We start from the raw sequence: 25,853 nt of genomic DNA, 5'->3' as shown, positions 1-25,853 counted from the left end.
GAGGGCTCTGAGGCGCCCAAGCGCCACCTCGCAGTTTCTGTTTGTGAACCCTGTGCGTTTTCCACTCAGGCCTGCTGAGATGGACTTTGCTTTCTGCAGCACACAAAATATCTCCAACCTCAGACTCCACCAGCGTTCAGCCCCTCAACAATGATGAATCCCCAGTCCTCTACTCCCTGAAGATATCCGCCCCCAAATAAAGACGAATCGGGATGGGGAAAATAAACACCAGCTATGGTTGATTTGTAGGCCTTGAGAGAGAAATGGAAGCAAACACAGATTGCTGCTTCATTTCATTCAGGTAACTTTTTTTTTTTTTTCAAACCTGGTAAATGTTAGAAACCGATGGTCTCCACCCTGAACGTCAGACTCCTGGATTTCCCTTCTGTCACTTAGCCAAATATGCACAAAAAAAGGGGAACAGTGGAAGTTCTCTCTTCCAAGCCTCCTGAGGCCACTTTTACTTTCTCTAGATCCTCTGGGCTCAGCTTAGGGCCTGGAAGACAATCAACTCTAGGGAGAGCTCAGTCTTTGGGAAGTCCCTCCCAGAACCTGACTTCAATCTCTCCTTTTGACTGTTAAGCACAATTCCCTCTTGTCCTGCCATCGATGGAGAAGGAAGGACAGCCGCTCCCCGCCTCCTGCTAATCTTCTTTAATGGGCTTATAAACAGTTATTAAGGCCCCTTCAGCCTTCTCGGAGCCTCATTTCACTTGCATGGAAGCTGAGTGTTTCTGAGGAAGGGGCCCCACAGACTTGCAAAGTCTTAAACGGGTAATCGGCCACTTCACCCACTTTAACCTCCACAGATGAACAGCTCAGCCTTCTTTTGCAAAATTTAAACCCCATTCAAGGGAGTTCCCTGGCAACCCACCCCTATTAATAAATCAGGCCTGGTCTAGGCCAGAGCAGGGCGTTTTACAAACGTCTCTCTTCTTCAGTCATGCTGTGGCCCAGGCACACGGTCAACAAGCCCCAGCGCTCTCCAAGGTCTCCACTTGCTGAGGGTCCTGCTACCTCCCTCAGGCTGCTGCAGGCCTGTGGGTTCTCACCTGATGTCCCAGCCACAGTGGGCGTGACTCTCACTGGGTCTTATAGTTACTGGACTCAGGCCCCAGCAGCCAGGGAGCAGGACACAGAGGTCTCTGCTTAGGTCCACGCTGGAGAGTTTCATTTTCTATTCTGTCACAATACCATTTATTCTCAGTTCAGTGCCCAGGCCAACAGGTGAATGTCTGAGGTGGATAGAGCTCCCCAGTGTGGCTCCACTCAAATCCTGTGGTGCCCTCCAATCACAGGAAGTGGGAAGCAGCAAGGCAGTTGATTCAGCTTTGAAAAGAATGACTTCATTTCAAGACTTTTTTTTTTTTTTTAAGGTTCTGGGGATTGAACCCAGGACCCCTCTGTCACTAAGCCCTTTTTATTTTTTTATTTTGAGATAGGGTCTCACTAAATTGCTTAGGGCAATGCTAAGTTGCTAAGGCTGGCTTTTGTACCTCCTGCCTCAGCCTTTCAAGTCTCTGGGATTATAGGCATGTACCACCACACCTGTCTTCCCCAGCCCTTTTTATTTTTCATTTTGAGACAAGGTCTTGATAATTTGCTGAAGCTGGCCTCGAACTTGTGATCCTCCTGCCTCAGCCTCCTAAGTTGCTGTATTACAGGTATGCACCACTGTGCCTGGCTCAAGAATGGCTAAAATTAAAACACCTGACAATCCCAAGTGTTGACAAGGATACAGAGCAATTGGAACTTTCAATCAAAGAGTTCCACTTTGGAACTCTTTGGTAATATTCAGCAGTTGCTCTAGCAATCCCCTTCCCAGGTATCTGTTCAGAAGCAATGAGTTCTAGAAAGTTCATAGTGCTAATTCACAATAGTTAAAAAATAAATTAAAAATTAAAAAAAGCTATTGGGTGCTGAAGCAACCACCCAAGCATAGAATAGATAAATGAACTGTGGCATAATCATACAAAGGCATCAGACACAATGGAGAAAACTGGACTACAGCTACACAGCACCACGTAGGTACGCCCCACAGACATGAAGCTGAGCCATGGGATTCAGACTGGAAAGTATACGTTCTGTGTGATCCTGTTGGTATGAGATTTAAAAATTGCAAAACTGTCCTCTGATAATAAAGATCAGAATGGTGGTTGCCTCTAAAAAAATCTATATATGATCAAATTGAACCCCTTAGATCTCTGTCAAATTTAACTTACATCTCAATAAAAAATACAATAAAAGAAGGCATCTATTGTATTTTATTCTTCCCAGGTGATAACTCATTATTTACTCACCTTTTTTTTTCATTGCTCTGCTTTTGAAAAAAAAATTGAGGTGACTTACAAAAGCATATGGTGTTGAACTACATTTGTAAGTGAAAATGGGCATATTAGGTGAAACCAGATGTTTGTGCCAGGAATGTGTGTCAGGAAGTCCTCTGCACTTCCTAGGGTAAACTGAATAGAGCTTTCTGTTGGTCAATGCAAAGAAAAAACAGCCAGTTTTGCATTCAAAAATTAGCAGGCATGTGTGGTGACACACGCCTGTAATCCCAGCAACTCAGGAGGCTGAGGCAGGAGAATCTCGAGTTCAAAGCCAGACTCAGCAAAAGTGAGGTACTAAGCAGCTCAGTGAGACCCTGTCTCTAAATAAATTACAAAATAGGGCTGGGGATGTGACTCAGTGGTTAAGTACCCCTGAGTTCAATCCCCAGTACCCTGCTCCCAAAAAAATTAGCAGTTCCCACTGATCAGAAGCACACGTAGTTCGAAGCCCTGAGAGAAATTTCTCCTTTGCCACTTCAAAAAAAGGCAACTATGTGATCAAACCTTATCTTTTAAACTTTTGTCAGTCTTCCCATGTGGGACCCTCAAAATCTGAATCCCTAAGGCCTACGTGTCCACACCTGGGCCAGCCCCATGTTTCCATACCTGAGCCTTGCCCACCCCTGCCCCTGTGGGATTTAGGGTGAGGCTGCCCCCTGAGGGTCACGCCCCTCCCTGTCCTCCTGCTAGGTGGTCCTGGTAACTACACACCGTTTACTTTTCTGCTTGTGATTTGAAGGATGTCCTGCTTGTGAGGGCTGGTCTCTGTTCTTTGGGGTGCCCGGCCTGACGTCCTCACTTCTGGAACTCGGGCCAATGTCCTTGCGAGGGGCTTTGCCACTAGGCCCGCCTCCTTCCTTGCTGACGCTCCTCCATGCCTCCCACTCTTCGGCTGCAGCAACTCTGCCTGGGGCCACTGCAGCTCCCTGAGGGCTGGGCTCCGTCCATTCTGGCATTTGGTTGAATGAATCCTTCCACTTCCTGGCTCCAGTTTTTGAGTTGAATTGATAGATTTTCCTGGTCACTAGAGGAGAAAACCACAATCAGATAAACCAAGGAATTAAAATAATTCTGTCTTGCCCCACCTCTCCCCCGCTTGGTTCTGCCAGCCAAGAAACAATGAGGCATGCTGGAAGGTGTGAACCGCTGAGAGAAAGCAGGCTGGTGAGCAGCACACACAGTCTTCACCAGCCTGCGCCTTCCCCAAACCAGGCAGCTCCAACCAGAAGGGCAGAACCTGCCACACCTCATGGATAGGAAGGATAAGAAGGCTCAGAAGAACCTCGAGGTCATGTCAATTGCAAGTTCAAGTAAGTCTTGAACTCCCGTGGGCATCAGATAAATGAGGTTTGGTTTCTAATGGGGTTACCCATTATGTTCTGATTTATGTGGTTTGTTTTTAAAGACCTCTGGATGCCTGCTGTGAAAAAGGAATTCACTGGGACTGGGGTTGTGGCTCAGTGGTAGACACGTGCTTAACACGTGTGAAGCACTGGGTTTGATTCTCAGAACCACATTAAAAAAAAATAAAGATATAGTGTCCGTCTACAACTAAAAATATTTAAAGAAAACAAAAAGGAATTCATCAAGTAAGGAGGAGCGAGACTTTGAGTTTTTGTTTATGCTAGGTTAGTAGAGATTCGTGGACACACACACACATATATGGCCCCATAGGAAACAAGGCAAGGGAACCATTTTTATTGTGTCAGAGCCCATAGACACTAATTGATGTGCTTGTTCACATTAAGTCCGTTGGCAGATTTCTTCTTCTTTTTCTTCTTCTTCTTCTTTTTTAATCTTCTTTCAAACACACAAAAACTGCAAAGGCCCCCCAGCTTTTGATCTGGAAGATAGGGTTTAAGTCAAGCCCCAGCGCCTGCCCTTTCTGTACAGCACGAGCGGCCCCTCCGCTCGGAATCCCACCAGCACTTATGCTAATGTGGGCACATTATGGTAACAAGTACCTAATAATAGAGGGAAATTTAATTCCAACAGCAGCAGCTTCTCACTGGAGAGGAGCCATCCTCCTTCCGAGGAGGACCAGAGCGGTTTGCATGTGAGGGTGGCAGAGAGCCAGCACACTTGCTTCCTGGATTTGGTTTCCTTCCCTTTATTCACGTCTATAATTGAGCCTTTGTAAGTGGAGGGATGTGTGTAAAGGAGCTAAATTTGGAGCTGATTTTGTGGGGGTGATGAGAGTCTGCAGGCCAGCTTTACCTTATGTTCGTCTTGCCAACCAAGAAGAAATTCTTGGCCCTGATCTAGGTGGAAAAAAAAGCCAAACTTGCCATTTCTTTCCCTACTAATAGGATGGTACTAGAAGCTTTCAGGAAGGATGAGGGGAGAGGAGGGAGTTCCAATGAGCAGGAAAATTAAAAAAAAAAAAAAAAAAAAAAAAAAAAAATATATATATATATATATATATATATATGGTGGGTTCTTGAATTCACCAGTTTCCTAAACTGATTTGTGAATTCGGCCAGGAGGCAAGAGAGGCGTGTGCTTGAGTGTGAGCCCTTAGGTGGAAACCCGCAGGGGATCACGCCTGCCAGCCTGCACACCAGCTGTGCTCAGAGTGGATCTCCTGTTGTATTTTAGCCAAGAGTGTCAGCGCTGCACTGCAGGCAACGTGATCAGATGGATTAACTGAGTGAAGAGCAGGAAACGGGACAAGGTCATACACCAGCCTGGCATAGGCAGAGCATTCTTACGGGTGGCCTTGCCATTTGATTACCTGGGTCTACAGCTTCTCCATCAAAGACCGTGCTCATCTGGACAGTTTCCTACAGAGAAAAGAGACAGCTTCAAGCACAACCCTACACGGCTGCCCCGCCCCCAGACCAGGGGGCTCATCCTCACAGCCCGGTTCCTCACCCAAAGCATCTTGACATTTATTTGTGTGATAGGGACTGTGCCAGGTGCTGGGGACACCATGGTGAAAAAGACAAGTGTGGGTGCTGCCCCCACAAAGCTGGCCACTGACGACCAGGGGCTACAGTGCAGTCAAAAGACTATGGGAGGAGACATGTGGGATGCTATGGGACACAGGTGGGAGTGGGGTGGACATTTAATCCAGACTTGGTGGTTAAGAGCGTAGAAACACCAGGCAGTGTGTTGCCTTGGTGAGATCATCGTAGGCAGACCTGCAAAGCAGGCACAGAGGAGCCCCTGGGAGCTCCTGCCTCTGACTCTGGCACACCAGCCTGGCACTCCTGCCTCTTCCTGCTGCCCGCCTTGAGTAGGCCAATGCACGGTCACATGCAGGCCTTCCCTGAGCCCTGTGCTCCACGATCGGTACTCTGTGCCATCCTCGAGGACCTGGCCTCTGCCCAGCGCACCGTCCCTGACCCCAAGGCACCCTCTTCCTTCACATGAGGCCCTGTCAAGGTGCCACAGGCAGGGTCTTCAGCACGCTAATGAAGACAGTATTTAGGCAGAGAGGGCCTCTCAGCCCTCTGGTTTCATCACATTTGTGCAACTCTGAAGAGAGGAAATAGGGATTTACACGGGTTTCATCCATTGGATCAGGTAAGCAGCCCCACTTTTTATGGGGCTTTTTTTTTAGTCATGAGGATCTATTTATTTAGAGGATTAATGTAGTACTGCATAGTTCTAAGACCATCTCTGAGTGGCACACCCAAGGGGACCTGCCTTAGGCAATGAGACCTCAGAGACCACTGATGGCCTCTTACCCCCATTTGTAGACCAACGAGAGGGTACAAGCTCCAAGGAGATGAGCCTACAGCAAAACTTCCAGGCCACTGCCTTGACCTCCTCATTGTCCTTAATCACCAAGTACACGTGTGTGATATCACAACAAAGTCTTGTTATGGGGGAAAAGCAGGAGAATCCCCATCCAGTTCCATCAATTCCCAGTGAGGACAGCAGACTTGGTGAGAGAAAGGGTGAGGCGGCAGGGTAACTCTCCAGCCACCCTCTAAACTGCATTTGTGTGACTCCCAACAATTTTCACCCTATTTCCCCACCTGTTATCTCGGGGCAGGTGACCTTGCTCCCATTTCACTGACGAGGAATCTAAAGCTCAAAGAGGCCGAGGGGTTCCCAAGGCCCTATGGCTAAGTAATAAAACCACGCCTGGACCATAGCAGTGCTCTCTCCCTATCACTTTTCTGCAAGGTTGTGGAAAAAGTAAAGACAATGAAATTCCATTGGGAACTGACGTGCCAGTCAGGATCTTTAAGCTCCACTCCTCAATGCACTCTGCTGGAGAGCTGGTGTAGACAAAACACCACGACTCAATCTCTGTGAAAGTCAGGCCCTCTGCAACTGCATCAGCAGACATGCTCAGTCGGGGGAAGGAATTCTATCAGGAACTTTGTCACACAGCAAGCTGTTCCAGTGGCCAAATACACACACCTCCCTGAATGACAAACACCCCCAGAAGGCCACCACCCAGCACCCAAGTCAGGTGCCTGTGGCTGACCACACTTACCACCACAGTGTCTCTTTTTGCTTTCTTCACATCTGCAGGGAAGAGAACAGGCAGAAGTTAAGCTTCTTGGGTACTAAATTGTCCTTAAAATTCCACCCCCACAATGAGATTTACCCTAAACAGGCTTTGGACTCCGACTTACACATAAGGCAAAGAATTTCTCCGACTGCAGACATGCTGGTTGACAGCTTCCCATCTTGAAAAAAATTCACACGCACACACATGCACACACATGCACATATATTTTCAATACACACACACTTCAATTTTTTTGAACTTTTTTCTAGCTTATTGTTATTTGTGGGACCTACAAAATTAATTAGCTTTCAAACAGCCCTAGAGATCAGAAAGAAAGATTGAGTTGATACACTTGCTCATAATGTGGGATTTTTTTTTCCTCTCCATTTCTTCTATGCCCATCTTAAAAAATAACTAGGATTGGAAACAGTCTGTGAAATTTCATGTATTAAGATCCTCTCACTTAAAATGATCAATAACCATTATGATCAAATTTTGAACCCCATTAGACATGCTTCGAGTATGTCAAACACATGCCTGTGGATGAAGTGACTAGCACAAACTTTTTTTTTAGGATATTTTTATAACTATTTTATTTTTTTGTTTCATGTGGTGCTGAGGATCGAACCCAATGCCTCACACATGTTAGGCAAGCTCTTTACCACTGAGTCACAACCACAGCCCAAAAGCAAACATTTCTTTTAATATACTTTTCAATTTTATGTCCTGTCTCTCCCCACAGCCTGGGGTCACCTTCAGGCAACAACTTGTTGACCTGGGGTGGGACAAGACACTTCCTCAGGCCTGGAGCTTTCAGATGGACCTCGCTCAATTTACAAATTTTCCTGAAATTGTTCAGCTATCCTGGCTAATCTGGCAGCCCTTGGCCCCCCTTTATAACTAGTCTGGCCTAAATAGTTTGTGGAAGTGATCAAATCCTTTGCGGTCTGAGAATAAAATCTCACTTGTTCTTTCAAAAGGGGAAAGAACATGTTCTGTACTGAGTAGATACTGTGTTTAACACATGGAGAATTCTTTATTCCTGCCCCACTCAGGGGGGAACAAGCCCAGGTGTGGAAGGTGAAATGACTGGAGATGACCCTGGGTGGGAGCAGGCAGGACCCATGTGAGTTACCCCAGTAGGCCAGGCACCCAGGCACCCAGGCACCCAGCCCTTCCTGTGCTCCAGCAACATCTGCTCTCTGCTTCATTCCACCAACAAGGATGCTGCTCAAAACACCAACACACGATTGTGCCACTTGGCTCTGTGTTGGGTCCTTTTTTTATGTAGTACAACAGAGCAAGCAAGCAAGCAAACAAAAAAAAACTCAAAGGAAATAAGCACTGTACATACCTTCTTTCTTTGCCCTGTGGAAGAGAAAAGAAATGAGCATTAATGAACCTGAAAGTGGTCCACACAGGTGAACACAAGATAATATAGGGTCCTTTGGGCAACTGTGTTCCTTGGGGTTCAGGGGCTGATTTGCAAAAGGGGCCAGGGATGGGGGCCTGGCTACTTCCCCTGCTCCAAACAAAGTGACTCTGTCACTGGTGCCTTTGGCCTTAGGAGGTTTTGGGAGTTTGAAATTTTGACTACTATTGCCTTATAGAATTCAGGAAATATGATGACTCAGTTGAGGGCATCTGGTAAGGACATGATCAACCAGGTCAGATGGCCAGGCAGTTCTTTCTGTTCCTTTTTCTCCTGCAGAGTCAGTTGAGCAGGAGGCTTGGCTCATAGTTGGCAGTTTGAGGGCTGACAGTTAAATTTGGTTTCCTGTAACATGAAGAGCTGGATCTGGACTCTGAGACCCCTCTCATGATAACCTTGGTGTAATAATTAATTTGAATTGTCAACTTGATTGGATTAAGAGATGCCAAAGATTAAGAGACTTCTGGATGTCAGTGAGGGTGTGTCTAGGAATGACTGACATGTGGGACAGCTAACTGAAGTGGAGACCCTCCCTAAGTATGAGCAGCACCATCCAATAGGATGGTAGCTTGGATGGATTAAAAGTTGGAAGAACAAGGAAGCAGCAGCAGATGTAAGCTCAATTCTTCTTGAATAGGTTCTTGGTTTCTGCAATCACTGAGGATATCAGATTCTCACTCCCTCACTCTTGCAAAGTGGACCCTGCCAGTGATTCTCCAGGGAGTTTCCAGAAGCCTTTGGGTCTCAGACTTGGGTAGCATCATTGATCCCTCTTGTTCTGAGGTTTTAGCCTCTTGGACTGTGAAGCTACTGGTTCCTCCAACTCTCCAGCCTGCAGAAGGTCATTATGGACTATTCAGTCTCTGACTGTGTAAGTCAAGCTAATAAATAAACCTTTTTATAATCATACTTCTTGTTGATTCTGTCCCTCTAGAGAAACCTGACTAATACACTTGGATTCTATAATTCTGTGATTCTAATTTTATTCTTTGCTATTTAACAAATACTGGTGGTCACATGGTACAACTAACTTCTAAAGAGGCCAGGTCTGAGTATGAATTTCTAGCAAGTCTTTCTTTCTTAAGTCAACCATGCTGGAAACAGTATTTAGAATGTAAGTCAAAACCACCAGGTTCAAGGTGCATATTTAATATTTAACCTTAATTTACATGTGAGTTGCAGTGTCTATTGGATTACTTCCTTCAAGAACTTCTACCCAAATCCCACCACAGGACAACACCATCCCTACAAGCTCAAGTGTCACTCTTTTAGAATCTTTTTTTTTTTTTTTTTTTTTTTTTTTCTTTTTGGTACCGGGGATTTAACCCAGGAGAGCTTTACCACTGAGCCACATCCCTAGCCCTTTTTAATTTTTTCTTTTGAGATGGTCTCACTAAGTTGCTGAGGTTGGCCTCAAACTTGTGATCCTCCTCTCACAGCCTCCCAAGCCTCTGTGATTACACACATGTACCACTGAAACAGGCCTAGAATAATTTTTAAGTCAAATTGTGAGTACAATCCAAACAAAAATGCCTCTTTTGATTTCAGCAGATGCTCAAGGATTTCTTACCTTGAAGTCAAGCTTGCCAATAGCAACTTCCCAAATAAATATGGCAAAATGCAATGCACATCTATAGGCTAATCCCTTTTACTTGTATATAATCTTTCATCCATAGATTTTAAATTATTTGAAAGTCAATAGTTAACCTTAAAATGCCTTTAAGTTGGGCACGGTCGTACATGCCCATAATCCCAATGACTCTCCAGGCTGAGACAGGAGGGTTACAAGTTCAAAAAAAAAACCTCAGCCAAAGCAAGGCACTAAGCAACTCAGTGAGACCCTGTCTCTAAGTAAAATACAAAATAGGGCTGGGGATGTGACTCAGTGATTGAGTGTCCCTGAGTTCAATCCCCAGTACCCAAAACAAAAAATCTTTAAAAAACAGACAAGTGTTATCACACCTTTTTTTGGCAATTGAGAAATCCTGAGACTCGGAGTCCCCATTATTCTAAGATACTTGGATGCAAAGCTAAATTGGAATCTAGAATCTAAACTGTTAGATATTAGTTGTGAAAGGTCTTAGTTGTGAAAAATAATGCAATAAAAATTTTAAAATGTGGCTATGATGTTTTAAACATTTGCTACATATCAGGGAACAGTGCAAGTGCATTCTTTGAATTTGATGATTTAATTGGTTATCACTTGCCCAATGCCACAAACTCAGAATGGTAGCGTTAAGGTTTGAACCCAGCTCAGACCCACCAAGCTCAAACTGTAAGAGTTACCGAGAATCAAGGAAACTGGCTCTGGGAGAAGTCTGTGATAATTCAGTGTCCTGCTCACACCACTACCTCACTTTAGCCAGGAAAGGACACTCCACAGGTTGTCACATGTAATAAGAGGCCCATGTGTCAACAGGTGAGAACAGCAAGGAGAGAAAACTGGCCTGTGTGTACAGTTCCTGAGAGCCAGAGATGGGGCCACATGCAAAGAACAATGATGGTTTAGTTACACACAAGCCCAACTGCATCACGAGAGTCAAAAGTTTAATTCCCTTATCTGCTCTGTGTTTCCTTTACTTCCATCACCTCCTGTTAATATTCTACAAATATGAACACAGTTTATTCTGTTACTACTCACAATAGAGTTTTCCAAGGCTTTTATCCAGGACAAGGTCACCAAAAGGCTGACAGTCCAATTTTTCTGAAATCCCATCAGTGAAATTGGGATTGGGACAGGGCAGGTTGCCAGAGAAAGTCCAGGGAATGGTTTCCTGGTCCCACCTATGACAAGGAGGGTACACCAGGCCCACGAGCAGCTGGGATTCCTCCTTCCTATCTCCTTTTCCCTCTGTCACACCAGGAATCCTACTCTGTCAAGAAATCCTGAGGAAATCCCAGCCCACAGCAACTTACAGAGGTTTCTTGTCCTTCCCAGTCTTGCAGGAACAGTGTCTGCGGGTGGCGTTGGCCAACAGGATGATCAGAGACACCAGGAGACCCAGAAACAATATGGAGCCGGTGGTGATGACGAAAGGCACATACCACGCGGATGGGGAGTAAATGTTTTCCCTGAAGATCTGGTAAGTGATCCTGGGCTTGAAAGACAACAGAGAACAGAGTGTGGATAGAGGGTGGTCGCGTCTTTGACGTGGAGCACTCTGTGTCGAGTGTTCATTCCACTCTGTTCCTGCTCTTAAATTGACATCTACCTGCCATTGTTCTTTTTGCTTCCACCCATCCCTTATTTATAGTCGTTGAAAACATAGACCAAAACCCAGAAAAATTAGAGAACTGAAAAGCAATTCCAGGCCTAAATTCATTCTGTCTCTTGTCCCCTTCCCCAAAGCTAAAACATCCATTGGCTGATTTTCTGCAATAACAGCATAATCCAGGGACGAATATAGTCCTTGTCTCTCACTGAGAAGGCATGAACCACAAAAGCTGTTTTTCTAACACCTCGTAGGCTTTTCAGCGTTCACGGGAGACAGCTGTCGCTGCCAGGTGAGTGGGCTGCTATCACAGAGAAGCCTCGAGTTCCGCATCTGCTTCCTAGAGCAGGAGACACAGCAAACGAGCTATGAAGATGCCACACCTGGGTCATACTCTAAGCCCAGGAATGGTGGCAATTTCTTTCTCAAGAGAGCCTACGAGTTCCCACCACACAAAAAGTCCTTAGGCTTGCTGTTTGTCTCCACTCACGGGGGGATCATACCCATTGAGCACAGGAGAGAGAAACAGCACCCAGCTCTCAGGAAGACTGACAGGTGCAGGTTGGCCACTTTGGTAGGTAATTTTCTAAGGTTCCAATCACCTTCCTTTGGCATGCTATGAATATGGCAGGGCTGCTGACCAGGGGACAGCTTTTACTAGGAAAAGAAGGAAAGGGGACAAAAGAAGATACCAGTTCCTCCAAGGGGCAGGGGAGATAAACTTATCAGATTCCAAGGTTCTCTCTTCCTTCTCTACACTGATTCTGCTATGGCACCTGCTATTTTTTTTCCCCTAACAATGACTACAATCTGTAATTATTTTATTAATTTGTGTACTTTCTTGTAATCTGTCTCCCCTTCTAAGTGCCTCTCAACCTTTCATGCACATCAGAATACCCTGGAAGGCTCCTTACAAGCATAGATTGCTGGACCCCACCACCAAGTTTCTGATTCAATAGGTCTAAAGATGGGATTAAGGATTCTAGGTTCCAGCATCCTTCCCTGGAGGTCATGGTTGGGTGAGATATGAGTAATAATCTGGGTGTGGTGGCTCAGGAAGCTGAGACAGGAGAATTGCAAGTTCAAGGCCATATAATGAGACCCTGTCTCAAAATAAAAAGTAAAAAAAAAAAAAAATGACTGGGAATGTAGCTTAGTAGCAGAGCATTCCTGGGTTCAATCCCCATTACCACGAAATAATATCAATAACAATGATAATGGTAGTCATCATAATAATCTGGAGTGGGTATGAAAATTTGCATTTCTAACAAGCTTCCAGATGATGCTGAGGCTGCTGGTCTTGGGATTACACTGTGATGCTCTGATGTGCTCTATAAGCTCCTGGAGAGCAGTGTTTGTCACTGAAGTGATTGGTACTTATAAGCATCAGATCAAAATTGATAGATTGAATAAACTTTTTTTGGAGTGGAGGTGGGGAATAGGATACAGTTTGGTACCCAGTAACTCTTCAAAAGAAGTGAAGAGTACCTGGCAGCTAGCTACCTGTTTTCATGGACATTGACTCCCAATGGCTCGTCCGAATAAGCTATGAAGTTTCCAAGGCAGCACCTGGCCATATGTCCATGAAAAGTCGCTCCTGTGTCACCAGCACCATCGATGGTCAGAGTCTGTTTTATCACAGGTCTTTGCACAAACACACACTCTTTTTTTAATCAGAATGTAACATTAACAGTTCTAGGGGTCCAAGTTCTCAACCAGGGCTTACCTGGGTCACTGTGATCCAGTCTAATACCTCAATTCGAAACCCATCCCACTCTTCTCCTGGGTCAAATGGCTCTATTGATATAAACCACAAGGGCACATGGTTCAGTATTCTAGGTCCCCAAGTGCTTACCCTGGGGGTGGTGGTGATGATCGTGGTCGGGTGGGGAAGGACTTTAATACTCAGCGTCACCGTCCCTGTTTCAACAAGAGCCTCCGCATTCCTCCTGCCGGACAGCAAGTTGTCATCGGTTATGTAGACAAGTAGTGTGTAGTCCCAGGTCTTATCAAGGCCACCCGCATAGTCGAAGCGGGATGCAAGCAGCAGGCGTGTGACATTGGAGCCAGCATTGGGAGAGAAGGTGAAGTGATTGTTGATGTTGCCTAAATTAGATGTGATGCCAGGGTGTTGATAAAAGGAAGAAAAGAGTGCAGATAGAGGTTTAGAAGAAAACGGCATTGAGCGTCCACACTGGAAGATAGACCTCGTTTCCAGTGCACCAGAGCTGGGTCAGTGATATGCTAAAGGCCTTGGCTGTGCTGGAGTTTCATTAGTATAAAGAAACTCTCACAACCAGAGTGGCTTCAACGAGGATGAGTCGAGAAGGACCACAGCACACATCCTAGGTGTCATCAGGTGGAGGAGACTTAATAACATAGTGCAGCCCCCAGACCCCGCTAGCTTATAATCCACTATTTATTTAGCAGTAACATATAACTCACACTCAGACTGTTACAGAGCTGGGGCATTCTGAGAAACTGAGGCAGCACAAAGACTCCCTCTTCAAACCCCAATTCTTGTGATCAAGTCAGAGATTTCAGACATGTCGCTTAGAGTAACAGGAATAAGTTTATTGAAGGGATGGGAAAAGGGTAAGGGGAACTCTCAAGGGAGAGAGTGGGTCCTCTCAGAGAGGAGAGAGACAATGTGCCTCTCCTTCACTCTAGTTTTACTGGAGAGCCCAGAGAAGTTTTTAGAGAGTCCTGCCCAGGTCCACCTCTTGACTTTTGACTGACAGCAGGGTGACATCAGACTTTCAAGTCCCTGCTGTCATGGCAACTCTAGGTCACCTTGGCCCATGCTGACAAGTTCTAATAGGATTCTTAACCATACATTCTTAACAGATTTTATGACTCAGAGGAACTATCCTCCTCGCCCAGAGTTTTAGAATCTGGTCATAAAAGTCTCCTTCAGAGTAACCTGGGTTCCTCCTATCAATATTATTTGGGGCCTGCATTTCTCCTGCAGTGAGCAGGTAGCATGCTGAGGAAGGTGACATATCCTGTCCACTCAGGCGAGGCAGGGCTGCAGGTGATTGCTTCTTGGAAAAGAAAGCATGTGGGGGTCAGCACAGTGGGCCCACTTTATAGAATTGTTCTTTTAACCTTGTGTCCCCACCATTCACATCTGTCTGTCCCCTAACATACCACAAGTGGGCCACAGGAGGTGGAGCAGTCACATTCCTAGCACAGGCCAAGTTCTCCCCAGGCCTTTCATGGAACCTGACTGGTCATACCAGTTACAGATGTCCCTGGAGTCCCCCAAAGGAAGGTGCCTCCTGGTTTTTTGTATGGATTGTGGCCACAGGTCCTTCTGAACTCACGCCGTCTCCTCCCTAAACACGCACACAGCTCTGGTGGGACTCACAGCACACAGCTCAGGGAGCCTGGGGCAGGACAGCTGCCAGCCCAGGCATGGCTCCTGCTCATTCCTCCGGTGGCTCCAGACTCATTACTGAGTGAAAACCAGTAAATGGAGCAGGAGATGATGCAATTTCTACTCCCTGAGCAGCAAAGTGCTCCATAAAGGCCTTAGGGTTCTCAGTATGGATTATTTCCATCTTCGGCAACTGCAGTCTCAAGGCAGTGTCTGCCCCTGGGTTTTGTGACACAGCCGGCTCAGAGGCTTCCTACTGTTCGAGTTCCTGCTCTGCCAGGGCTCAGCAGGCAGCCGAGATGGATTTTTACTCTTTCCTGTGCAATTGCTCTGCTTGTTTGGGTTTAAATCTCTGGCCCCAGCACTTCATTAGATGAGCTATTTTGGTCTAATTTCCATTGAGAGGTGCTCTTTTTTTTCCCCCACAAGAGTATATTTTTAAAGAGAGAAAATGAATGGCGCAGAAGAGAATTGCTGAGGACACAGTTTCAAAATGCATTCAATCTATTTAATCTATTGTTATCCAGAGAGAGGCCTAGGATTCCCTGCCTCCCATGAAAAGCTTTTAGGAAAAGGGGTGGTCGAAGAGTTAGACTAAATTTTTTAAAAATTACACCAATATGGTATGGGACTCACAGTTTGGGAATTTGGGGGATGGGATTCACTATCAATGAGATTCACCCTTCCGGAGACCTTTGTGCAGCTGCGTATATGGGTGTGGGAGAATTAGGTGAGACGGGGAAGCCAAGAGGAGCACTAGGAAGCACATTCCTCCTTCCTCGTTCAAACCCCCCCCCCCACCCTATTGCCAAGCCCAGGCCAATGTGTGGGCAGACCCCATGGTCCTCCCTCCAAGACAGGTTCAGGGCTATCAACACCAAGTATGGTACCTGGGCCAATGGAGTAACGAAAAGATGTGGGGCTGGAATCAAGGTCAGTACATGTCAGCTTGAAATTCTGAATATTTGTGCCAACTTTCAGATCCACCGGGATGGTTAGGAAATAAGAGTTTGGGGTACACATTGGCTTTTCATCATTTTGTCCAATGATGTTCACAGTGACCTAGAGCAACAAGAAGGGGATCATTCTTAAGAGGTAAGATGGTACTTACTGTATGCCTGGTGCTTTATTATGGATTAAGCTCACTAAACCTCACACGAGGGGGATAACATGATCATTTTTTTTGTAGTCCTGGGGATTAAGAACCCAGGACCTCATGCATGCTAGGCGAGTACTCTATCACCAAGCTGCATCCCCAGTTTGTTCCAATTTATGACTGAGGAAAAGAAGAGTTAGAGAGACGAGGTAATTGACCTAACACCATTCAGCTGGTGAGTGGTCAAACTGGGATTTGAATTCATTTCTCTTCTACCTTAAACCCCAGGTTGTTAACATCTTTGCCATATGCACACACATGCACATGTGTGGGCAGGTAGCCTATGCAGACTTTCACAAGCCTCCTGATACACACATGCACCTTGATGTGCAGGCTCCCCAAGAACGATGCTGAGTTTCCAGGAGTGGTTATAGATTTACAGGGACCCCGTGCACTTCCTTGTTCACTGTCCCTTGTGAATTGGAAGCTCAGTCTCTGACTTTGGTCACACAGCAATTTGGTTCTCAACCCTGGTTCCGCTTTCCTGGGCCAGCTTCAGACCAAATGAATTGGAGTCCCAGGAGCCAGGCACTGTCTTTCATGTTCTCCAGCAAATTCCAACATGCAGCCATGGCTGAGGAGCACTGGGCTAGAATGATTGGGCCTGGTGGAGCTCCGATCTCATCTGTAACCTGGGCTATTAGCGCCACACTGAGCCCAGGAGCTGACCTGCCACAAGCAGGGGCCAGTCTATTCTCTTTCATCACTGTCCTTTGTGCCTGGTGAATTGGCATATGGACTGGGATGCCTGCCAGCAAGAATCATAGAACGTCAGCTAAAAGGGACTTATATGATCATTTAGTTCACCACCCTTTTAAAAAGCTTATGAATTTGGAGTCATATTCATTCTACTTTTGAAATTTAGGGATTTCAGTTCTTTCTGAGCCTGGGAATAAATTGAAATGTGCACTCTAGTGAGCTTCCAAAGTGAAGTCCTTTCATTTTTCTCAAAAAACCCCAGCCTAACAAACACCGCAATTATCTCCAACTTCCCTCAGCTATCACTGCCCAGCCTCACTCATCACTGTAAACATCATCCCAATAATTCAAAGCAAGTCATCAGAGGAACTGGACTATTTGGGTATTGGAGTTATCAGGGGACTTTCCACTTAAGAAGTACAGAAATCAGGACATAGAGATAAGCCTTGTTCAGACCCCCTTGGAAAAATAAGATCAACGTTAATAAATGAACTCTTTCTCCTGACCCTGAGCCAGTCATTGTCTATATCACGCAGGACTGCTGCTGCTAGCTGGCAGTCCATTTGCCTTCATGCTTTTTTACTTTACTAGTGGGAAATAACAAGAAATAGTTGTGTCTTCGTGGTCATAATGTTGCCCTCAGATCATTCTAACCACTGGCCCACAGACCTGTTAGACCCTTGTGTGACCCTTATGTGATACTCAAAGTGTGGCCATGGACCAGTGGTATTGGCACCACTGGGAAGCATGGCCCCACTCCTGCTCACTAAGAAGCTGCATTTCCCAAGATTCTCAGCATCAAGGGATGGGAAGTAGGGCAGCAGTAGACGTCAGCTATGGTTTGGAGGAGTGTCCCCTAAAGGTCCATGTTGAAGGCTTGGTCTCCAAGGAGGTACTATTGGAAAATGGTGGAACATGTGGGAGGTGGGGCCTTGTGGGAGGTCCTTAGGTTGAGGGTGTGCTCCCCAGGGAAGTGTGAGACCCCGGCCCATCTTCTCTCTCTCTCTGCTTTCTGGTCAAAACGTGAGCACTCTCTGAGACACACACTCACTTCCACCATGATGTGCCACCCTCACTAGAATTTCAAACAAATGGGGTTAATCCATTTGTCCACCCGATCATGGACTTTAACTTCCTGAACTGTGAGAATAACCTGCGTCAAGTATTTCATTGTAGTGACATGAAGCTGACTAATTCAGCGGCCTTGTAAGATCTACCCAATTTGGTGTATATGACAAAACAGTTCTTAGAGAGGAGATGGGTAACTATAAGACAGCAAAGTGCATCCCACTGCAAGCCCACGGGGAAGGCAAAGTGAGATTTAGAGGACCTCAGAAGGAACCTTGTCCCACAAAGTGGCTTTATGGGTTGAACAGATACCCAGTGTCTGGTCATCCATCTTAGTGCTCCTCCCAGTCACTCACAAACTTGGTCCTCAAATACAAGTGTGGATCTTTATGTCCTGGGCACTACTACTCAGTTCTCATCACCTCTGCAAGATGTGCCCTGTGAAGATCCCTCCTTGTAGCCGAGAGACCCTGGTCAACCAGTTGGATGAGTAAATGTACGGGATAGCCCCACTCACAGTGACTGAGCCCGTGTCCTCGCCATTGGTGGCCTGGATGCTGAGAATGTAGATGGGGGTTGTCTCATAGTCAGCTTTCCTTATTAGCTGGAGTTCTCCCGTCTTGGGATGAATCCAGAATATGTTTGGTAACTGGGGGCTGGCCCCTCCAGAGGAAATGGAGTAGATGATGCTGCTCTGGGGGAAGTCTCCATCGGTTGCTCGCACCTGTCCAACACGGGTTCTAGCTGGAGGAATAAAGCACCTATGATTAGTCCTGACTGGGTCGAGGGCAGGATGACCCAGGAACAGTATCTTCACTGCCAGAGGCAGAAAGACTTTTGGAGGACTTCTTGCTGTTCAAACCCTGCATGTTTTATATCTTCAATTCTAATTAAATTCAAATAATGCTAATGAGCACCCACTAGGTTATTGGCCCTATGATCCAAAGAGTCCTGTGAGGTGTGAAAGGCAATTCATGCCTTTAAAGAGACTTCGAGGGCACCAATTATTTTGTTATCATAAACAACAGTGCAAAGAACATCTGTCCTCACACATCCTTTGTCAGCAGTGCTGTCTAAAAGTCTCTTCTGTTTTTCAGATTTTCTATAATGAGCATGAATTGCTCTTATAAACATGATGAAAAGTACTTTTAAAAAAAGAATTTAGCAACTGATGATTACAGAGTGTAGATTTTAAAATGCGGTTCCATTCTGCCTATTTCACAAATATTGTTGGTGGGGATGCTGGAGTTCTGACTTGCCTGTTTTATAGAAGTTCTTTCTTATGAATTACACTACTCCAGGGCAGAAAGCTTCTCTTATTCTGTTCTATAACCCCAGCACCTAATGTGTGACCCAGAGCAGGTGGTCAAAAATAATTGCAGTGAATTCATAAAAAGCCTATGACTGCTGAATGTTTTTCACTGGGTAAGGAATAAGGAATTAAAAGCATTTTCTTTGGACTTTCTTTTTAAGTATTTCGTTTTAAGATTTAATGTCAGGAAATGGAGACCATCATAAAGAAAGAACACAGTAGAGAGGAGATCATTTTAGAGGGAGTGCTCTGGATTTGGTTTAGTTTTCAAATATGGAAGAAATGTCCATGTTCTCAAGATCAAAGGCTGTGGGGAAATCAATTACACTCCAGAGTTTATATACTAGATTATACAGGAGAACTAACAAACAGTATTACCTTCAAACCCAGAGAGATGGGTAGAAATTAAAGCTGGGGGTGGGAGACTTTTCTTTTTGGGAAAAGCCTATGAAAATCAAAGTGTCACAAAGGACAGAAAAGGAGGTCTCCAGTGAATCTGAGCAGAGAGAGAAAATGTCTTTATTTTGTTTTTAAATGAAGGAAATAGAGAAATGGGAAAGTTCTACTTTTAAATTTCAATTCTCTTAGTGAATTGTCACAAAAAAAAAAAATCACAGTGAAAACCAAGAGAAAATTTAGGTTACAAAAAGGGAGGATGAGCAGAATCAGGCAAGTCAACAAGAAAACAACTAGGGGTTTCAGGGAAATGCAGTTTAATCCACGGCTCCAATCCACAGTTTCACCTGAAGGATGCAGCAGCAGCAAGGACAATTTAAAAAACATAAGAGGTGCAATAAACACTAATCAGCTGTGAATCACTGTGAATAACTCTGCTGGGGGCCTCTGGAAAGAGCTTTCCCCTGGTAGAAGGCAGAATGTGCATTTGGGCAAGAGCCCTGCAGCGTGTGTCTTGACTGACTCACCTGGTCTTATTTCGGACACATTAAATACATAGGATGGCCTATCAAAGATGAGAGGAAACTCGTTTTCTGGGCTTGTTAGGATAGAAATGTAGATGTTATCTAAAAATGGAAAGAGAAACAAATTTAAATCAGAATTCTTGTTTGTTTGTTCAACATTTTTAAAGCATCTTCTGTGCAGGTTCTGGAATACAGGTGGATAAGTCTGAGGTTCCTGCCTCGAAGATGCTTAGGGTAGTCACTTCCTAATAAACACAGGTACAGGTCCCTGTGAAACCTTACACAGATCAAGTTATACAAATGAACAGGGAGGAATGGGGCAATGTTCTAGGCATGTGCAAAAATACCAAGGTGTAAAACCACGTGATTCACTCAGGACAACAGCAAACTGGTCTAGTTGAAAAAAGTGGGGGGCAGGGCTTGGAGTGGAGGGACTGGAGCTGCATTTAGTGAGTTAAAAAGCAGCAAGCAGTGATGAAAGTCCCTATATGCCAAGCCAAAGTTTGAACTTGAACTTGACAGTGAGAAACACACTCAAGGAAATTATATGATGGCCTGTGCATTTCTTGAAAAATCACTGACAGAAAGGAAGATACACTAGAAAGGAGCAAGACTAAAGACTGAGAGACCCTTCAAAACCCTTAAGTGTTGTAATTCAGTCAAAAAAGAGGAAGGCCCTGCATCAGAGCCCAGCTAGAGGACTGGGAGACCTAAGTCAACTCCTTCAGTTACTTAGCACAGTTTAGTCATTGATGCTCAAGGAAGTACCACACAAGAAATAAATCAAAATGATACTTGCTTTTATAGTAAGGAGGGGCAATGTCCTGCACTTGGATTATCATGATGTATTTATTGCCAGCTGCTAGATTACTTGGATTTTCATAATCTAGATCACCAATCAACTAGAGTAAAACAGAGACATTAGATTAAACAGAATAAACAATCCTATTCAACAAACTGACAAAGACATTTTCATATACTGCTACAGGATACGTAAATTTGCATAATCCTTTTGAAAAGTGCTTTTCACATGTATTTGAGGAACTTTAAAAAGTTACAACCATACCTTTGTGCACTGCTAGAGAACTTAGTCAAAAGAATTTACCAACAGGCAGGTGTGGTGGCATGTATCTGTAATCCCACAAATTTGGGAGGCCTAGGCAAGGAGAGTTGCAAGTTCGAGGCCAGCCTCAACATATTAGCAAAGAGCCTAAGAAATTTAGTGAGACCCTGTCTCAAAAAGAGCTGTGACTATAGCTGAGTGGTAAAGCAACCCTGGGTTCAATCTCGGATATCAAAAACAAAACAAAAACAAACAAACAAACAAACGAAAAACCCCAGAAGACTCTACCAACAAACACAGTCCCATGACTTCAGATTAGTTGAATAAAAGCGGGATACTGAGCCTTTTATGCAAGGGTAGTTCCGTTATTTAATGTGCTTAAACATATATGTATTAATTTATATAAAATACATCCATAGAAAAGTCAAGAAAGAAATATATCAAAATATGAACCGGTTCTCATTGAACAGCAAGGCTTTTCTGTGCTTTCTACCTTTTCTACAGTGAATATGGATTAATTTCCTAAACAGAAAAATAATAGAAATTATTTTTAGATGACAGTATGAGTAAAGTTGGTAAGACTTTCTTGAGGACTAAAGACGATTGGACCGAGAAGGAGGTGGAGTGAGTGGTAGGGAGCTGCTTGCTGTTCCCGGTTGGCAATGCCCTGAGGCTTCACCCCTGCGGCAACGCCTCCATCACCCCATGCACCTGCCCCTGCCCTGCCCTTCTTGTGTCTACCATCCTCTGACAGGAGCCCAGCAGTTCTCTCACCGGCCTTGTCGAGAACTCCCTCTAATGCTCCGATTCTGCTTTTGCTCTTCCCACCCTCCCTGTCTCATTCTCCTTTGGGTCTCCGGCGGTTCTACAATGCGATGCGGAACCCATCAGGACGCATTCACCGCCCAGGCGCTGCTTTCTCTCCCTCGCACCTTATCTGAGGAATGAGCACTCCAATAAACAGAACAGCGTGAGCACAGAGGGCAGGGCCCTGATGCGCCAGTAAAGGCGCGCTGAACAGGCATGCGCACGGCGAGCCATGTGAGGCCCAACCCAGCCTCAGCACCCCAGCCCAGCCAGGCGGAACAAACGATTCCCAGTTCCTGGGTAAAATAAAGAGCAAACAGGACGCAAGCTTGCTATTAAGTTTGTCTGTTACAGCGGCTCTGAGAGGGGGTTACCTTGGAAATTTCTCTCTGTGGGGCAGCAAATGCACTATGCGTGTTGGACCAGCTTCCCCAATGCCCTTTTAATGATGCAATGACCATAAACTGACCACAATTTTCCCAGAGCCAGCTGGATCCTGTAAAAATCTGCGGTTGCTCCCCACTCCAGATGGCTCGGTGAAGTTGAATTTGTTGTTTGGTGCTTTGCTGTCCTCATCAAAGCAGAATTTGTTCAGGTCCAGAAGCGATGTCCCGTTGGCTGCTCTTTCAGACACCATAAAGCTGGCAAAAACACAGGAGTCAGTATTTTCCCCAACAAATGGTGATTGAGAGATCCTTCTAACCTAGACCCTGGGCTCACACCTCGGCTTTATTTTCAGTTCAAAGCAAGTCCTTCGTTATTGCAGTAAGCTCCTCACAGATCTCCCTTTTTCTGTCCTTGCCTCCTTTTCGATTATTTTTTACATAGCAACCGGAGGCATCCTGTTAAAGTGTTGTCAGATTTTGGCACTCCTCTGCTTCTAAGTCCCAAGTGGCTCCTCATTGCACCTGAAGTTCTAACTTTGATCTGAAGGACCCTTACGACATGCTCCATGGTCCCCCTCTGGACTCTCCTCCTGCTAGCTCCTCTGCATGCTCCTTCTGCATGCTCCTGCTGCTGCTCTGGCCTCCTGACGTTCTTGCACACTACACCATGCTCTGGTCTTGGGTCATTGCACTTGCTGTGGAATGTTGCTCCCACAATACCCAGAAGATTCTTTGCTATAATGTAGATACTGAATGTCCCCCAAAGGCCTACGTATTAAAGGTTTGGCCCCCAGGGTGGCACTATTGAGATGTGGTGGAATCTATAAGAGGTGGGGCCTAGTTGGAGATCCTTAGGTCATGGGGGACATGCCTTTGAAGGGAATTGTGGGACCTTGGCCCTTTCCCCTCTCTCTTTTGCTTGGTAGCCATGAAATGAGTGGTTTTGCTTCACTGCAGAATACTATCATGATGTGCTGCCTCACCGAAGAAAAGAGGCCTACTGATCATGAACTGAAACCTCCAAAATCGTGAACCAAAATAAACCTTTTCTCTTTATAAGTTGATTGTCTCAGGCATTTGTTATAGTAACACAGAGATGACTAAGTCCCTCCCTCTTTCACTTTCTTTAGCCTCTAATCAAACGTCACCTCAGTGAGGCTACCCCAACTAAAATATCAGTGACCCCTGCCCATTACTTCCTCTCCTGTTCCCCTCTTTATTTCTAATTCTTAGGACTTAATGCTATTCAGCATACTATACATTTTACTTATTTATCCTGTTTATTGCCTGTTTTCTCCCCCAGAATGTAAACACCATGAGGCAGATTTATTTGCTTTATTTTGGGCACTCAATAAATAGTTGTTGAATGAATGAATGATAACAGCAATTGAAAGCACAGTCATAAAGAAGACAATGAGAAAAATGTAAACTTTATCCCCTGCCTGCAGGAGTTTATAATCTGGTTGGAGAAAATCCCTGTACCCTTGCACCCACATCATCTCCCACACTTTGAGGGTTGGGAATTCCTCGACTAGTGCCCCAGTGGCATCCGTGTCATAGAGAGGCCTTCCAATGACCTAGTGTCATTCATTCAAGAGAGATTTGTTAAGGGCTGAATTTGGGGGTCCTCATCTCAGTTGAACCAGGGTCTAGACAAATAACACAAATGAGCAAAGCTATCTCCAAACTCAGAGCCTCTGACCAGGCCCAGCTTGGTGTGGAAGACTCTGAGACTCTATAGGCTTCAATTCATAGAGAGTTTTTATCATGTCTCTAAGTTTCGATTTCTCCATCTATGAAATGTGCATAAATCATGTCAGCTTTTGCTACATAACACACCAGCCCAAAACTTGATAGCTTAAAACAACAAGCACTTATTATTATTATTATTATTTTTATCCTGTAGTCGTTTTTGTTCTTGTTGGACTTGGCTGGCTTCTGTGGTCACTGGCAGCTCAGCTGGGAATGGAGGTCTAGGATGGCCTTGCTCACACAGCTGGTGGTGAGAAGGTGGCTGGTCTCTGCTTCTTGTTGCTCTCATCCTTCAGGAGGCTACCAGGCTCTTCACATGGACATCTCTGGGTTCCAAAAGCAGCAAGAGAGAGCAAGCCCAATGCCCAAGCACTTTGCAAGCCTCCATTGTGCTGTTGGATTTATGAATGTTCCAGTAGCCAAAGCAATTTGCATGGTCAAGCCCAGATTCAAACAGAGAGGTCCATCTCTTGATGGGAGAAATAATAAAACCACATTGCAAAGGACTATCACACAGACAGGGGGGAATTTGTGACTGGTTGTGTTTGTTCTTTGGGTATCAATCATATTTTGCCTTGGCAAAAGTTCTTACCAAAACATATATGGCTGCCATGAGAAGGTGCCTGGAAGATCTTCAACCACGGAATTGTAACTGACCACAGGCCCCAGCAGCTGTGCTTTGAAATTCATCCCTGGGTTTGTGGTGAGGCCATGTACCAATGACTGAGTGTGACAGATATACTAAGATAGGCTCATTCTGTCCTTTGACAGCTGACTTTGGCTTCAGAAGTCCTGATGCCCTTGTCAAACATTCCTTAGTCTAGAACATTTAAAACCACATTCCCTTCACTTTCCTTCACTCGGGTCAGACTGGCATCATGGTCTAAAGACTCCCTCAGCCTCACCCAGCTCTCTCCCTGTTTTCTCCCACAGGCATTTCCCCCAGTGAAAGCCCTGCACATTTAATCCTGTCTTGGCATCTGGTTTTCAGAACACCCAAACGAACATGTGTTAGTTTTAACCTCTGTACCTCTCTCTGCAACCAAAGTGTGCCCTTTTTACATTCTACAACCTCTCTTAATGGCAGATAAAATGGGCTCTGGGCTCAGCAACTATGGAGCAAGGATGGCCTTGGGCTGCAGAGGATAACTGGGTTTGTCTGCTGCAGAGGAAGCAGGCATGCCCGAGTCTCTACCATGCCTCGCTGGCAAAACCCCACCTGTGTTTCAGCAGGAGTGGAGGCTGAGCATTCTCATCCCTGCCTCAATCACACAGTGCCGTGGTACGAGTCACAACTACTTAGAAGAGACACCACTTATTAAACGGCAACCGCATGCTCCCGACACGAAGCACTTTTAAAACACCAACTCTAATTCCTTCATCTCTAAGAGGTCTGTACTCTTGCCCTCATTTTACAGGTGAAGAAAGAGCAGTTCAGAGTGGCTTCAGGACTTGCCCAAGGAAGTTAGTGCCTCTAGTTTTAGAGTCATTGTAAACTTTAAGTTCCATCAGTGAATATCCAGGCCCAGGGAGCAACATTTGGAGATCTGAGTCTTGATAACTACTCTGCAGAAGAGAGCTCATCATCCAAAGAATTCAGAAGCCAGACCTTTCGAATCTTTCAAACCTTCCAAATGTCTCGGGATTTTAATTTATTTTTATTTTTTAAAAATTATTATTATTATTATTATCATCATCACCGTTTGTGGCATTGTTTGAGGTCGAACCTGGACGTTCTTTCATTCTTCCCTGACTCTTGGTATTTTTCCCCTAAACGCGAGACTTGGAAAGCCACTCCCCTTCACTCATCAATCCCTGCTTCAAAGGCCAGTCGCCCTACCTCCCAGCCATCTGATCACACAGGTC

At 45.2% G+C, this 25,853-nt stretch overlaps 1 protein-coding gene across 1 annotated transcript in view; it reads right to left on the bottom strand.

Annotated features, from left to right (window-relative positions):
- Cdhr3 (cadherin related family member 3) overlaps positions 1-25,853 on the bottom strand; it is a 67,641-nt gene that overhangs the window by 1,809 nt on the left and 39,979 nt on the right. Inside the window, exons 9-19 of the mRNA XM_047559923.1 lie at positions 22,319-22,490; positions 20,779-20,881; positions 19,983-20,081; positions 18,265-18,491; positions 15,715-15,886; positions 13,301-13,551; positions 11,150-11,331; positions 8,156-8,169; positions 6,784-6,815; positions 5,065-5,113; positions 3,042-3,354 (exon numbers count right to left, since the gene is read on the bottom strand). Coding sequence (XP_047415879.1) covers positions 3,042-3,354; positions 5,065-5,113; positions 6,784-6,815; positions 8,156-8,169; positions 11,150-11,331; positions 13,301-13,551; positions 15,715-15,886; positions 18,265-18,491; positions 19,983-20,081; positions 20,779-20,881; positions 22,319-22,490 — 1,614 coding nt within the window. The remainder of the gene's footprint in view (positions 1-3,041; positions 3,355-5,064; positions 5,114-6,783; positions 6,816-8,155; positions 8,170-11,149; positions 11,332-13,300; positions 13,552-15,714; positions 15,887-18,264; positions 18,492-19,982; positions 20,082-20,778; positions 20,882-22,318; positions 22,491-25,853) is intronic.

The sequence above is a fragment of the Sciurus carolinensis genome, chromosome 8 (genome assembly GCF_902686445.1).
Source record: "Sciurus carolinensis chromosome 8, mSciCar1.2, whole genome shotgun sequence".
Taxonomy (NCBI): domain Eukaryota; kingdom Metazoa; phylum Chordata; class Mammalia; order Rodentia; family Sciuridae; genus Sciurus; species Sciurus carolinensis.
Note: the sequence above shows the minus strand (reverse complement) of the source record. Positions and strands in the feature narration are given on the sequence as shown.